Below are 16490 nucleotides of genomic sequence, written 5' to 3' on the forward strand. Positions count from 1 at the left end.
GGTAAGAGGGAGGATCTGCCAGGCCTCAAACCAGGACACTGTCTAGGTAGCTCTCCACCAGGACTTGCTCCACTATGTTACTGGCCTTCTTGCACTGGGAAGCTCAAACGTGCACACAACACTATGGATGTAAGAGAAGTTCCAACACAGAAATAACCAACTTGCTGTTGCACTGTCAGCACTGACACTTTGACACTGTCCCCCACAGCCAACTCCTGGCCAAGCTGTCAGCCCAAGGCTTGGATGGGAGCACACTGCATTGGGTTAGGAACTGGCTGGAGGGCCGAGCCCAGAGAGTGGTGGTGAATGGTGCCACATCCAGCTGGCAGCCAGTCACCAGTGGTGTGCCCCAGGGATCAGTGCTGGGCCACATCCTGTTCAATATCTTTATTGATGATCTGGATGAGGGCATTGAGTCCATCACCAGTAAATTTGCTGATGACACCAAGCTGGGGGCAGGAGTTGATCTGCTGGAGGGTAGAGAGGCTCTGCAGAGGGACCTGGACAGGCTGGGCAGATGGGCAGAGTCCAAGGGCATGAGATTGAACACATCCAAGTGCCGGGTTCTGCACATTGGCCACAGCAACCCCATGCAGTGCTACAGGCTGGGGTCAGAGTGGCTGGAGAGCGGCCAGGCAGAGAGGGACCTGGGGGTGCTGGTCGATGGTAGGCTGAACATGAGCCAGCAGTGTGCCCAGGCAGCCAAGAAGGCCAATGGCATCCTGGCCTGCATCAGGAACAGTGTGGCCAGCAGGAGCAGGGAGGTCATTGTGCCCCTGTACACTGCACTGGTTAGGTGGCACCTTGAGTCCTGTGTCCAGTTCTGGGCCCCTCAGTTTAGGAAGGATGTTGAGTTGCTGGAACATGTCCAGAGAAGGGCAATGAAGTTGGTGAGGGGCTTGGAACACAAGCCCTATGAGGAGAGGCTGAGGGAGCTGGGATTGCTTAGCCTGGAGAAGAGGAGACTCAGGGGAGACCTTCTTGCTCTCTACAACTACCTGAAGGGAGGTTGTAGACAGGCAGAAGTTGGTCTCGTCTCCCAGGCAACCAGTACCAGAACAAGAGGACACAATCTCAGGCTGTGCCAGGGGAGGTTTAGGCTGGAGGTTAGGAAGAAGTTTTACTCAGAGAGAGTGATTGCCCATTGGAATGGGCTGCCTGGGGAGGTGGTGGAGTCACCATCACTGGAGGTGTTCAGGGGGAGACTTGATAGGGTGCTTGGTGCCATGGTTTAGTTGGTTGGGTGGTGTTGGATTAGCTGATAGGTTGGACACGATGATCTTGAAGGTCTTTTCCAACCTGGTCTGGTCTGGTCTATTCTATTCTATTCACTGGTTAGGCCACACCTTGAGTCCCATGTACAGTTCTGGGCCCCTCAGTTTCAGAAAGATGTTGAGTTGCTGGAACAAGTCCAGAGAAGGGCAACAAAGCTGGGGAAGGGTTTGGACCAGAAGCCCTCTGAGGAGAGGCTGAGAGAGCTGGGGCTGCTCAGCCTGGAAAAGAGGAGGCTCAGAGGAGTCCTTCTTGCTGTCTACAACTACCTGAAGGGAGGTTGTAGACAGGGGGGGTTGGTCTCTTCTCCCAGGCAACCACCAACAGGGGAGATTTAGGCTGGATGTTGGGGAGAAGTTCTTCGCAGAAAGAGTGATTGGCCATTGGAATGTGCTGCCCAGGGAGGTGGTGGAGTCACCATCACTGGAGGTGTTTAGGAAGAGACTGGATGGGGTGCTTGGTGCCATGGTTTCGTTGATTAGATGTTGTTGGATGATAGGTTGGACTGAATGATCTCAAAGGTCTTTTCCAACCTGGTCTGGCCTATTCTATTCTAATTTAAGTTTGTGGTAGTTTGGGCTCACAATGAGCACAGCAGAAAGGAAAATGGAATTTTGACAGAGCAATTCATGCACTGTTTGTTTGAAATGCTGTCTCAAGAGAAACCTACCCCTCTGAGAAGAGGCTCAAATGGGGGATTCATCATATAGAAGAAAACCCATCTGTAGCCAAAGGATACAGACAAGTTTCTACTCACAGAATTTTCTAGTCATAGAAGTAATTGATTTTTTTAACACCTGTCAGAGATTTGGACAAGTTTGTTTGCAGCTTAACCCAAGTGCCAGCTATTCAAAGATGCCACAGTGTTACTCTCAGAAGCTATTCTAAACTATTTCATTGGTGGTGTAAGAACACAAGTCTTACTTGGCATAAAAGAGCATTTAAATGGGATTTTCAAGACACCTACATATAAACACAATACTGATTAGCCAACATTTACTTTCTAGGTAGAAGCTTACTGTTAAGTAAGCTCTGATGAACTGGATTTCACTTGAACATGTGTTCTGAGATGGACACTGCCAGTCTAACTGAGAAATGTTAAACAGGGAAAGAATTTTTATCTTCCACCCTACAAGAAGATCCTGGTGTACAGTTCAAGTACTTGTACACAAGTCACAAGTTGGTGTGGGTTTTGCTTCAAGTTTTACTTTATTTTACAATCCATACTAAGGGAAAGGCAAACTACCACTGGCCAGGTTTTGTCAAGCTCTGATCAGAGGGATGAAGGAAATCACAACTGGCAAAGGGGTGCTTTGGTTCAGTTGATTAGATAGTTGTTAGTTGTTTAGGTGGGTTGGATTGGTTGATGGGTTGGACATGATGATCTTGAAGGTCTCTTCCCACCTGGTCCATTCCATTCCTTAGTGTTGGATGATAGGTTGGACTCGATCTCAAAGGTCTTTTCCAACCTGGTTAATCCTATCCTATCCCATCCCATCCCATCCCATCCTATCCTAATTGCTCTCCACAACTACCTGAAGGGAGGTGGTAGCCAGGAGGGGGTTGGTCTCTTCTCTCAGCCAACCAGCACCAGAACAAGAGGACACAGTCTCAAGCTGCACCAGGGGAAGTTTAGGCTGGAGGTGAGGAGAAAGTTCTTCACAGAGAGGGTTGTTAGCCATTGGAATGTGCTGCCCAGGGAGGTGATGGAGTCACCATTCCTGGAGGTGTTCAAAAAGGGATTGGAAGTGGGACTTGAAGCCATGGTTTAGTAGTCATGAGTATTTGCGTGACAGGTTGGACTTGATGATCTTTGAGGTCTTTTCTGACCTTATTGATTCTATGATTCTAAACCTAGCAGTAGTTCAGCCATCAGTTTGAAGATGCATCAAAAAACACCCTTCTAAAATCTGATGTTTTGCTACATCAAATACACAAACCCAAGAATTCCTGGTTTCCCATTAAGCATTTAGTTGTTGACTGAGCTACAGACTACCTAGCATGAATTCCAGATTTTAAGTACTTTGAGCTGTCATTTTGCAAGCACCTCATGTATTCTGTCACCTAAATAGAAGGGTAGGACAAAAATCACACCATCTTCTAAAAATATATGACCCACTCAAACTTGCCTCTGAGATCACATTCACACACAGTTCTGGTATCCTAGTTAGTCATAGACCTCCTATAAGTTATTTATACTCTTGACTCCAAGGTCTTTGGTCCATAACTTTAAACAAAATATACTGAGAGGAAAGTAACTCTACACTGTAATAAAAAAACCCAACACAACCCAAAAATCAACCCAAAACCAACCCCAAAAAACCCAAACCAACAAAAACACAAGGGAAAATAATTAAGACATTTCTTCTGCACTGAATATATTGCAACAGAAGAGGTATTGCATGAACCTTTTGATTTCTTTGCCAGCTGAGGGCAAAAAGGTCAGCTTCTATCTCACTCACACTGCACAGCAACCACTAGTGAAAATTTTTAGCTAACAATACAGATAATTTAGGTATCCTAAAACTCTTTGTCACTGCATCCTCAATATAAACTCTACTCCTTAAGTCCATCTTCACAAGAAAATCTCTTATGTGCATTTTCCTTTTATTTATATGAAGCATGAGAACTGACTTTTGTGTGCTTAAAATACAGTTATCAGAGTATTAACAAGTTTAAATTCACCCCCATCAGCATCACCCATCAGCATTCATGAAGAAGAAAACAAAACAAAACTTACTTTGAGCTAATTTAGTATCATGCCAGTCACTGGGATGGTAGAGTAGAATAGAATAGAATAGACCAGACCAGACCAGGTTGGAAAAGACCTGAGCACCCCATCCAGTCTCTTACTAAACACTCCCAGTGATGGTGACTCCACCACCTCCTTGGGCAGCACATTCCAATGGCCAATCACTCCTTCTATGAAGAACTTCTTCCTAACATCCAGCCTAAACCTCCCCTGGTACAGCTTGAGACTGTGTCCTCTTGTTCTGGTGCTGGTTGCCTGGAAGAAGAAACCAACCCCCACCTGGCTACAACCTCCCTTCAGGTAGTTGTAGACAGCAAGAAGATCTCCCCTGAGCCTCCTCTTCTCCAGGCTAAGCAACCCCAACTCTCTCAGCCTCTCCTCATAGGTAGGGCTTGTGCTCCAAACCCCTCCCCAGCTTTGTTGTCCTTCTCTGGACACCTTCCAGCAACTCAACATCTTTCCTAAACTGAGGGGCCCAAAACTGGATACAGGACTCAAGGTGTGGCCTAACCAGTGCTGTGTACAGGGGGAGAATGACCTCCCTGCTCCTGCTGGCCACACTGTTCCTGATACAACCTCCCTTCAGGTAGTTGTAGACAGCAATAAGATTTCCTCTGAGCCTCCTCTTCTCCAGGCTATGCAACCCCAGCTCCCTTACCCTCTCCTATGGTCCAGCCAGGAAATTGCTCCAACTAGCCTTGCCTTGGGAGCTGCAAGAAATTTCAGGGAAGTACCCAATTCATATCTGTGGTAGTTTTAGGCTGTGCCTTTAAAGTTTTGTTACAGATTTCAAGCAGAAAAGTAGAAAAATATAAATAGACCACTATTGGATGTAAAAAGAAAAGAAAGGTAATTCTAAATGATTCCATTGGAGAAATATCTGCTGTAAGACTGCCTGTACCAAAACATTCTGGGGGCTTCTCTTCTCTGCTTGCTTTGCTTGGGAGAGATTAATGTGCTCCTGCTGACCTTGGCTGCTTTATTTTGGGTAAGGCTAACTGCTATTTTCTTCTCTGCTCCTTTCTCCCTTTTGGACAGGGGGTAGAGGAACAGAGGGACAGCTTCCCTGGTGTTTTTGACCAGGGGGGTTTTGGTGTTGTTTGTTAACTGTAAATAACTGCACATGTTGTAAATCCTGTGTATTTTGTACATATTCATTGCATCCCATCCCATTGTAGAGTGTAGTTTTGCTTGTAAATACAGCTTCCAATTGCTTCCAGCTGAGCTGGTCTGGCAAAGTTAATGTTGGGGGGGAAATTTCAACCCACCATATCAACCAGCACCTGAACAAGAGGACACAGTCTCAAGCTGCACCAGGGGAGGTTTAAGCTGGATGTTAGGAAGAAGTTCTTCACAGAAAGAGTGATTGGCCATTGGAATGGGCTGCCCAGGGAGGTGGTGGAGTCACCATCACTGGAGGTGTTTAAGAGGAGACTGGATGAGGCACTTGAAGCCATAGTTTAGTTGATCAGATGGTGTTGGGTGATAGATTGGACTCGATGATCTCAAAGGTCTTTTCCAACCTGGTTAATTCTAGTCCATTCTAGTCTGTTTTATAACTATCAGTCTATAACTTACAGAAAACAGGAATATACATGGGAGAAGCTGCATGAAAGCCTCACAGAGCAAACAAGCACAAGGAGAGCAGGGATGCCTGCATTCATGTGTCTGGAAGCCACTTAATGAAAATAACCAAAACAAGAAGAGTATCTTTCAAGAATCAGACTGCAACAGTAAGAACCAACTTCAGTTACAATAAATCTATTCCTCTGTTTATCTATTTGTGTACATTTGCTTCTGAAGAGAGACTCTGATGACAATCCAAGAGTGTGTGAAACTGTTTCAGTCTTTACCTCTCCCTGTCTGTTTAGCAACAGGCAGCAGTGTGCTTTTCCAGTAAGCTGCACAGAGGATTTCAGAGCTTGCAAGGCAGTATGGCTGGCTGAGGAAAAGAAGCATTCCACTGTTGCATACCACCATATTCTTGGCATGAAGCTGCTGAGAAAGTGCTTCCACCTCAGACATCTCTATTAAGTAGCAAATGTCAACTGTAAAACAGGCTAAGGATTTCTAACACCTCCCCTGTTCACTGCACAACTTTGATCTCTAAAGGACAGCTCCTGGGGAAAGAAATCGCTTTTTACGGCTTTTCCAAGTGACTCTAAATTGCTGCAAGTCATCGCTTGCAAAAAAGCCCAAACCACTAAAAACTGTAAACTAACAGTTTTTGTCCCCCACCCATCTATAGACACAAGAGCAGGAGGGAAGAAAAGAAGAAAGCACTAGTTCAAGTTTCCTTCAAGTCCACAAGCATGCGTTAAAACATTAATCCTCATTCTTCTAAGGCCGAAGGAGAAGGAAACCCTGAGCCACTGAGAACAAGACCCAGAGAAACTGCTCACACTACACAAGTTTCCAACAAAGCACGGCAGCATACTCCCCTGGAATCCTAAATACACTGCCTGATACACTGAACACAAGGGGAAAAAGAAAGCAAGGCTGACTGGGCACAAAGAACTGTTTCAGAGCATCACAAATCCTTACACTGTTTGGGTAGTTCTGCCTCCCCGTCATACTCTCTGGGCAGAGATGGATCAGCTAGTTTTGTCTTAAAACATATTTAGTCACCCACTTTAAGTACTTAGGCCTTCTCCCTGTTACAAAGGGCACAGGATGACGTTATGCCCGCTGAGCTGAAGGGTGCTTGCACACAAGCAACTCGCGAAGAGCAAACTCGGTCCAGCCTTTGCATTTTGGCTCCCTCTTCTGGAAAGAAGAGAAAAAACAAGTCGCACCACGAAGGGTACCTCCTGCTTCCTCTTAAAGGCTGAAGGCAACGGGCACTTTCCAGTCTAGTGCGTTTTTTTCCACCTGACACCACAACAAAATTGGGGATGACCACGAAAATATACTACATGGCAGATGAGGTTGCTAAACCCCTCTCTATTCCATTCCAAAAGTCATGGCAGTCTGGGGAAGTCCCCACGGACTGAAACAGGGGAAACATTCCCCTCAGTTTCAAACAGGGTAAGAAGGAGGAACCAGGGAACTACAGGTCAGTCAGTCTGTCTCACCTCTGTGCCCGGAAAGATCATGGAGCAGATCCTCCTGGAGGCACTACTGACTCAGAAGAATAGTGAAGAGGTGATTGGGAATGGTCAGCATGGCTTCACCAAGGGCAAATCTGCCTGACCAACCTGATGGCCTCCTATGAACAGGTGACAACATTAATAGATGAGGGGGAAGCAACTGATGTCATTTACCTGGACCTGAGCAAAGCCTTCAACACTGACCCACACCACATCCTGGTCTCCAAACTGGTGACACATGGGTTTCATGGGTGGACCACTAGATGGATACAGAACTGGCTTGATGGCTGCACCCAAAGAGTGGCTGTCAATGGGTCCATGCCCCAGTGGAGGCCAGGGACAAGCACAGTCCCTCAGGGATCAGTCCTGGGACCAGGCTTGGTCAGCATCTTTGTGGGTGCCATGGACAGTGGCATTGAGTGCACCCTCAGCAAGTTTGCTGAGGACACCAAGCTGTGAGGTGCAGCAGACATGCTGCAGGGAAGGGATGCCATCCAGAGGGACCTTGACAGGCTGGAGAGGTGGGCACAAGCCAACCTCAGGAGGGTCAACAAGACCAAGGGCAGGGTCCTGCATCTGGGTCGAGGCAACCCCAGGCACAAATCCAGGCTGGGCAGTGAGTGGCTGGAAAGCAGCCCTGAGGAGAGAGACTTGGGGGTGCTGGGGGAGGAGAAGCTCAACAGGAGCTCTCAGTATGCACTTGCAGCCCAGAAAGCCAATCAGATCCTGGGCTGCAGCAAGAGAAGTGTGGCCAGCAGGGCAAGGGAGGGGATTCTCCCCCTCTGCTCAGCTCTGCTGAGACCCCACCTGGAGTACTGCCTCCAGTTCTGGAGCCCCTATTCCAAGAGGGATCTGGAGGTGCTGGAAGGTGTCCAGAGAAGGGCCACGAGGATGAGCAGAGGGCTGGAGCACCTCTCCTGTGAGGACAGACCGAAGGACTTGGGGCTGTTCAGTCTGGACAAGAGAAGGCTCTGAGGTGACCTAATTGTGGCTTTCCAGTATCTGAAGGGGGCTACAAGAAGGTTGGGGAGGGACTGCTCAGGATCTCAGGGAGTGATAGGACTAGGGGGAATGGAATGAAACTGGAGGTGGGGAGATTCAGGCTGGAGGTGAGGAGGAAGTTCTTCCCCATGAGAGAAGTGAAGCCCTGGAATGGGTTGTCCAGGGAGGTGGTTGGGGCCCTGTCCCTGGAGGTGTTTAAGCCCAGGCTGGATGAGGCTCTGGCCAGCCTGATGTAGTGTGGGGTGTCCCTGGCCATGGCAGGGGGGTTGGAACTAGATGACCCTTGTGGTCCCTTCCAACCCTGACAGTATGATAAATCCTACTTACTGCATACAAAGTCATTCTACATACAAAGACCAGAGCACCTTCCATTTGTGTGACATAAGCCTTAAATTTACATTGTGTGTTTTGGAGCTGCTGCTCCTTCTTGCTTGATCAGATTACTAGTCTTTGATGAGTAAGTGTAACCAGTAACATCAATTGATCTAGTTGTGCTGTTCACATTAAAAAAACATAAATAAAATCATCAAGATATTGCATATGCAGCAATTCCTCCAAGAGGAGAGCTCAACACAGCTGTACACAGCATTTTCTCACAAGCACATGAAGTTAAGGCCTAAGAGCACCAGAATTATGTGCTGAACAACACCAGGCAATTGCAGGTAACATATGACTACATGTGCACAGGAACCATAATCAACCAAAGTTGAATTTGCAGGTAGTGGTCTCTATTAGAATACACAGAATACATAGAATAAACCAGGTTGGAAGAGACCTTCAAGATCATCGTGTCCAACCCATCAACCAATCCAACACCACCCAAACAACTAACCCACGGCACCAAGCACCCCATCAAGTCTCCTCCTGAACACCTCCAATGACGGCGACTCCACCACCTCCCCAGGCAGCCCATTCCAATGACAAACTTCTGAATTAAGTAAAAAAATGGCTCTAGGTGTAGCAGTAAAACATATAGCCATGTAAAACTCCTGAGAAGTAGAGAATAGACTAGACTAGACCAGACTAGACCAGACCAGAAAAGACTTTCGAGATCATCGCATCCAACCTATCATCCAACACCATCTAATCAACTAAACCATGCAACCAAGCACCCTATCAAGTCTCCTCTTAAACACCTCCAGTGACGGTGATTCCCCCAGCTCCCTGGGCAGCACATTCCAATGGACAATCACTCTTTCTACGAAGAACTTCTTCATAACATCCAGCCTAAACCTCCCCTGGTGCAGCTTGAGACTCGTGTGCTGGGTGCCTGGGAGAAGAGACCAGCCCCCACCTGGCTACAACCTCCCTTCAGGTAGTTGTAGAGAGCAAGAAGGTCTCCCCTGAGTGCTTCTTCTCCAGGCTAAGCAACCCCAGCTCCCTCAGCCTCTCCTCACAGGGCTTGTGTTCCAAACCCCTCACCAGCTTTGTTGCCCTTCTCTGGGCACATTCCAGCAACTCAACATCCTTCCTAAACTGAGGGGCCCAGAACTGGACACAGGACTCAAGGTGTGGCCTAACCAGTGCAGTGTACAGGGGCACAATGACCTCCCTGCTCCTGCTGGCCACACTGTTCCTGATGCAGGCCAGGATGCCATTGGCCCTCTTGGCTGCCTGGGCACACTGCAGGCTCATGTTCTGCCTACCATCAACCAGAGACTATACAATGCACAAAGAAATTAAGGTGTTCTCTCAAAACTGGCTTTTATCCACACATTATGCTGTTCTTGATTTGGTGCCCAGTATCTTTTAGCTCACAGCTTTAAGTCAAAAGTCTGCCAATTTCCACACTAGTTTACTTTTGCTCATACAGAAACAGTTCAAATACTTACCCCTATTCTACCTGCACCATTTGCTAGATCTGGTCTTCCCCAAACAGGGCCTTTCTATCTCAGGACAGGACACAGCATGGATTGATTACAAGGTATGATTTCTATTTCATTTCTAGGAAAGAACCAATTCTTAAGGTATCAGTTGCATTCTTCACCACTGTTAACATTCCCCAAATAAACCAATCCCAGAGCAATTCTCTGTGGCTCTTTGCCCTTATTTTAGAATCTGTAATTCTGCAAACACCATCAAGGACACTTTCTTCTCCTGAATTTGTATCTTGACTTTCATTCCTTTGCATTTGCCAAGTGATGTTGAATTTCAAGCAGTACTGAGAAATCCCTCTCCAGTTTCCCTTAGTTACCAAGAGCACACAGCACTGTTGTTACATCCTCTATCCATTACACTCATTAGCTTCAAGAAGTTAACAGCAAACCTGGGCTATCCACTACATAATCTGTCCATATGTTCCATTCTTTCCTCCTGTGTTTCCTCATGCTATTGGAAAGGAAAGACCAGTGAAAATGCCACAATGCCAATGGTTATGTAGCTTGCACATTCAAAGCAGCAATAAAAAGCAAGCAGTGTGAACACATGCAGTTTTTCTTATCTGAAACTATTAATCCACAAGAACAGATCTGTTCCTAACCCACAGAGACATTATTTCATAGTATCATAGTATCAGTCAGGGTTGGAAGGGACCACAAGGATCATCTAGTTCCAACCCCCTTGCCATGGGCAGGGACACCCCACACTAGATCAGCCTGGCCAGAGCCTCATCCAGCCTGGGCTTAAACACCTCCAGGCATGGGGCCTCAACCACCCCCCTGGACAACCCATTCCAGGGCTTCACCACTCTCATGGGGAAGAACTTCCTCCTCACCTCCAGCCTGAATCTCCCCACCTCCAGCTTCATTCCATTCCCCCTAGTCCTATCACTACCTGAGAGCCTGAGAAGTCCCTCCCCAGCCTTCTTGTAGGCCCCCTTCAGATACTGGAAGGCCACAATGAGGTCACCTGGGAGCCTTCTCTTCTCCAGACTGAACAGAGTGTGATGAAAGAAGTTCATAAAATTGGGAAGATAATGAGATGATGCCTTTCTTTAGAAGTCCTTACCAAAAGGACTTCATGTAAATGGTACAGAGTAATTTGTAAAGGGTTTGAGAACTTCTAAGCAGTAGGATCACTAATTCAAAGTACTAATTCTGCATCTTCCATACCACTCGTAAGAACAAAGTACATATATGAAATTAAGAAACATGAATCTCTGGCATTCAAACACTAAGGCTGCACCATTCCCCTAAAGCTCTTAATGTTTTTCAAAGTAAAATATTTTAAGCCTTTAAAGAGGTCTTTGCAGGCTTAGCACAGATCTGCTTTTGCTTTTTTTTTTCCTCTTCAGACAGACTCCATCTGCTGGTTGGAACCAGAACTAGCTGGGGCATCATTTAAGTTTTATTCCTTCACAGATGTCCTTAAACTATTTTTTCTGCAAACAGAAGAACATGTTGAAGCCCTGACTTCTGCTGTTAGAAAAACCTCCTGTGATCTCTCTTACCCTGCTTCACCTCAAAAAAGATGCTCTCAGAATCAAAGAGGAACAGCAACATTTGATAATAAATGCACAACATTTACAGTTCAGACACTGCCTGAACGTAACTCAAGCTTTCACATCACTTGAGGAAACTCAGCCTAAGCCAGTCCCTAGGCTGTTACAGATTATTTCAAAGATTAAACCAGGCTAGACCTGGTTGTGTAGAAAAATGAAGTTCATGTCAACAGTGCTCAGCAGCACGCAAACGCTTCACAGGAGCAATCGTAAAAGCTTCAAGACTAATGAGAAGTAGAACACAAGACAGACAGCAACATAAAGCAAGCAAGACCTCACACCTACTACTCCTGTCAAAGTCCATGCCCCATCCACTCAAATTGGTACAAATACTAATGGACTAACAGATTTTCTACCTCCTTTGAGCACTCTGGTTCTCTCCCACGGTGCAAGAGCTCATGTGGCTCAGTTATATAACCTGCCCAGCCTTCTTAGCAAGAAGGGGAAAAATGAAACCAACATTCTGTGCCAATCCTCTCGTGCTACCTTGAAGTCCCTCTTCCCTGAAATGATGTAGTAACTACTAGAGGCACCTTCCTGAGAAGGGAACGGGTGAAATGGAACATGAGAACACAAAGGCATTTCCAAAAGCTCTGAAGAACCACTGCTGAAATACAAGGAAAGAATCAACACCACATTCCTGTTCCTGAGATTCAGGCATGGCTCTATGGACAAAGCATGTACATGTCTATGTGCTCTACCAAAAATGTATGTTATGGCAGACCATGATCTTAGCATGTATTGGGCTGGAAGGGACCCTCAAAGGTCATCCTGTCCAACCCCCTGCAGTGAGTAGGGACATCTTTAGGTCTGGTTAGTCAGAGACCTGAGTCTGACCTTGAATGTCTCCAGGTATGGGGCCTCCAGCCAGCCACTGACCAGTACCTTAATTTTCTATAACCATAATACAGAAGAAACAAAAGTTGAGCAAGAAGCATTCCCTCCCATACCATGTGCTTTTCAAATGTCTGCAAGCAAGTACTATTTCCAGGAACAGCATGGAATACACTGTCTTGAAGAGCCAAGAACAGTTAACCATATGGCCAATCTTTACCAGGCAAGAAGTCCTGAAAGGATAAAGAGTATTTCAACACTGAAATAGGGCCACGAGGATGATCAGAGGGCTGAAGCACCTCTCCTATGAGGACAGACTGAAAGAGTTGGGGCTGGACAAGAGAAGGCTCCCAGGTGACCTCATTGTGGCCTTCCAGTATCTGAAGGGGGCCTACAAGAAGGCTGGGAAGGGACTTCTCAGGGTATCAGATAGCGATAGGACTAGGGGGAATGGAATGAAGCTGGAGGTGGGGAGATTCAGGCTGGATCTGAGAAGGAAGTTCTTCACCATGAGAGTGGTGAAGCCCTGGAATGGGTTGTCCAGGGAGATGGTTGAGGCCCTGTCCCTGGAGGTGTTTAAGAGCAGGCTGGATGAGGCTGTGGCCAGCCTGATCTAGTGTGGGGTGCCCCTGCCCATGGCAGAGGGGTTGGAACTAGATGATCCTTGTGGTCCCATCCAACCTTGACTGATTCTATGACACTGATACTACGAAATCTTCGAAGTCTGACTTTGTATTTTCCAGGCACACAAAGATAATGTTTCACAAGGTAATACTTGCCCCTCAAAGTTCAGTAAAGAGGTGCTCCTATTCTAGTATGTGAATTTTAAGAGTGAAGACCAGCATCTTTTTTTCTACAGCACAAGTAAAATCATCCTCAACAGAACTGTCATTTGCACTTCAATCAGCACCATCGTATTACTATTTCTGAATGTGTCCATGCACAGAAAGCCTCCCACTAGCTGAAAGGCACCTTCAAGAAAGAAAAAGCACTTCTATATGAAAAGCAAGGTATTATGACTGCTGCAGAGAGACAATAGAGCAGAAATGTTTTCAACATCAGGTACACAGTCAAAGAAATAATTTACACTTTAAGCAGCTCACCTTTGTTGAAAGCACTTTAAACGTACTTTGCTCTGGCACTATCGAATGACGAAGAACGAGCTTTAAGTTGTAGTCTTCACCTGCTGGAAGCCTCACTGATGCATTCATCTGTTGACAATTGAAAACATCTCTGGTCAGCTTTGAGAGCAGTTTTCCATTTCCCAAAAGAGGACTGTCATTGGGCACTAATATTGAGTGATTAAATTAATGACCCTTCACGAGGGTACTTAAAGCATCAGGTGTCAGAATTTCAGACAATGCCATTACATTACTGCATTATTGAACAAGGTGTTGCTAAAGCATGCTGGAAAATGAGCAGGAGATTGCAACTCTTGGCCAGCAAGTACTCAAAAAGCCTATTATCTTGTCAGCTTGAGCTGTGGGTTTTTTGGGAAAGAATTATATGGCAAACAAATTAGCAACATAGTAATCACAGAACAGGAAAACGAAATGCTGTGTGTTGCTCTCCCACATTGATGATCTGGATGAGGGAATTGAGTCAGTCATCAGCAAATTTGCAGATGACACCAAGTTAGGAGCAGTTGTTGATCTGTTAGAGGGTAGAAGGGCTCTGCAGAGGGACCTCAACCAACTGGACAGATGGGTGGAGTCCAATGGGATGGCATTCAACAAGTCCAAGTGCCAGCTGTTGCACTTTGGCCACAGCAACCCCATGCAGAGCTACAGGCTGGGGTCAGAGTGGCTGGAGAGTTCCCAAACAGAAAGGAACCTGGGGGTGCTGATTGACAGCTGCCTAAACATGAGCCAGCAGTGTGCCCAGGTGGCCAAGAAGGCCAATGGCATCCTAGCCTGCATTAGGAATAGTGTGGCCAGCAGGAGCAGGGAAGACATTGTGACCCTGTACTGTGCATTGGTTAGACCACACCCTGAGTCCTGTGTCCAGTTCTGGGCCCCTCAGTTTAAGAAGGACATTGAGACACTTGAATGTGTCCAGAGAAGGGCAACAAGGCTGGGGAGAGGCCTTGAGCACAAGCCCTATGAGGAGAGGCTGAGGGAGCTGGGGTTGCTTAGACTGGAGAAGAGGAGGCTCAGGGGAGACCTCATTGCTCTCTACAACTACCTGAAGGGAGGTTGTAGCCAGGAAGGGGTTGGTCTCTTCTCCCAGGCAACCAGCACCAGAACAAGGGGACAGTCTCAAGCTGCACCAGGGGAAGTTTAGGCTTGAGGTGAGGAGAAAGTTCTTCATGGAGGGAGTCGTTCGTCATTGGAATGTGCTGCCCAGGGAGGTGGTGGAGTCACCATCTCTGGAGGTGTTTAGGGAGAGACTGGATGAGGCACTTGGTGCCATGGTTTAGCTGATGAGATGGTGGTGGGTGATAGGTTGGACATGATGATCTCAAAGGTCTTTTCCAACCTGGTTAAGTCTATTCTATTCTACTCTATTAACTTCAGTGAAGCCAAGAGCCAGAGAGTCCCACCCATCAACGTTCATTCTTTTTCTGTAACCTTCCTAAAGCAAGATAGTATTTATTACTATTTTAGAGTACCTTGTCTCTGCCATTCCTATCCAGATGCATGTATACTCATTTTAAGTCTGGATCACCTCTCCCACCCCTCCAGACACAGGCAACTGAAACCCAGATGCTCCCTTGGCAGCACACGGACTACACTACGCATGTGTATAAATCCTATGGATGTTGCTGTGGCACTGGATTCTATTCCAGTGAGTTGAGCATACACACACATACAGCATGACTGTACTTCAGAAAAAGCTATCAGAATTAGGTTGGAAAAGACCTTCCAGATCATCGAGTCCAACCTATCACCCAACACCATCTAATCAGCTGAACCATGGCACCAAGGGCCTCATCCACTCTCTTCCTAAACACCTCCAGTCATGGCGACTCCACCACCTCCCTGGGCAGCACATTCCAATGGCCAATCTCTCTCTCTCTGTGAAGAACTTTTTCCTAACACCCAGCCCAAACCTCCCCTGGCACAGCTTGAGACTATGATGTTAGGAAGAAGTTCTATACAGAGAGAGTGGTTGCCCATTGGAATGGGCTGCCTGGGGAGGTGGTGGAGTCGCCATCATTGAAAGTGTTCAGGAGGAGACTTGATGGGGTGCTTGGTGCCATGGGTTAGTTGATTTAGGTGGGTTGGATTGGTTGGACATGATGATCTTGAAGGTCTCTTCCAACCTGGTCTGGTCTATTCTATTCTCCTGTAATGGCAGCAAAGTATATACTTCAAGGAAGTTCAGTAATCTTTCTCATAATACCATGTGATAGCAATGATGTTCAAGTTTAATATAGCTGTACCATTCTCTTCATGCTGCTGCAGAAGAGAATGTTCACTGTTTTAATTACTACATCTTAGGGAGCCTAGGGATGCATATCAATAACCAACATGAATCACCTCTTTCTCTGAGAACTGCACACTAACATCTTCCTTCTGCGCGTTCTTGATCATTATGGTCACGATGACTTGAGATTCTGTTTGGTACCAGTCATACCTAAAAAAGAAACAAGGAGGACAAAAAAAAAAAGGAAAGAAAAAGAGAGGAGAAACTGATGGAAAAGAAATACAGAGAATAATACCAAAAAGGTGCAACAGTACATTGTGTAGTTTTACCAGAGAATACCACCAAAAGCTGCAACGGTACATTGTGTAGCTTTACAGTTTAATGCAAGAGAGAAGACATACAAATTTAGATTTCTTCCTCTACAAGAGGAGCAGTTACAGAACTGACAAGATAAGTAGTTAAAGGACAAAATCTTTTTCTCACCAGGAAGCATATAGAAGTAGGTAATTTTCTTAGCCAGTTCATAATATTGCTTGCCATTGATAAATTAAATGGCACCTTTTACTGTAGGATCTTAAAAGCGTATCTCAAAAACATTACCTACATATTAGACCATCAGGCAGTCCTTGAACTAAGCTCAGCATGAGAATTGGAAACAAAAGCCCAAATGCTTACTCCATTTCCCACTCTCACAGTGAGGAATAATCTTCTGAAAGCACAATTCAGTCTGAAC

The 16490-nt window shown here is 46.2% G+C and overlaps 1 protein-coding gene across 1 annotated transcript in view; it reads right to left on the reverse strand.

Annotated features, from left to right (window-relative positions):
- SUGT1 (SGT1 homolog, MIS12 kinetochore complex assembly cochaperone) overlaps positions 1-16490 on the reverse strand; it is a 43775-nt gene that overhangs the window by 11669 nt on the left and 15616 nt on the right. The window contains exons 9-10 of the mRNA XM_054163095.1: positions 15871-15967; positions 13492-13599 (exon numbers count right to left, since the gene is read on the reverse strand). Coding sequence (XP_054019070.1) covers positions 13492-13599; positions 15871-15967 — 205 coding nt within the window. The remainder of the gene's footprint in view (positions 1-13491; positions 13600-15870; positions 15968-16490) is intronic.

This window comes from Dryobates pubescens, chromosome 7 (genome assembly GCF_014839835.1).
Source record: "Dryobates pubescens isolate bDryPub1 chromosome 7, bDryPub1.pri, whole genome shotgun sequence".
Classification (NCBI taxonomy): Eukaryota; Metazoa; Chordata; class Aves; order Piciformes; family Picidae; genus Dryobates; species Dryobates pubescens.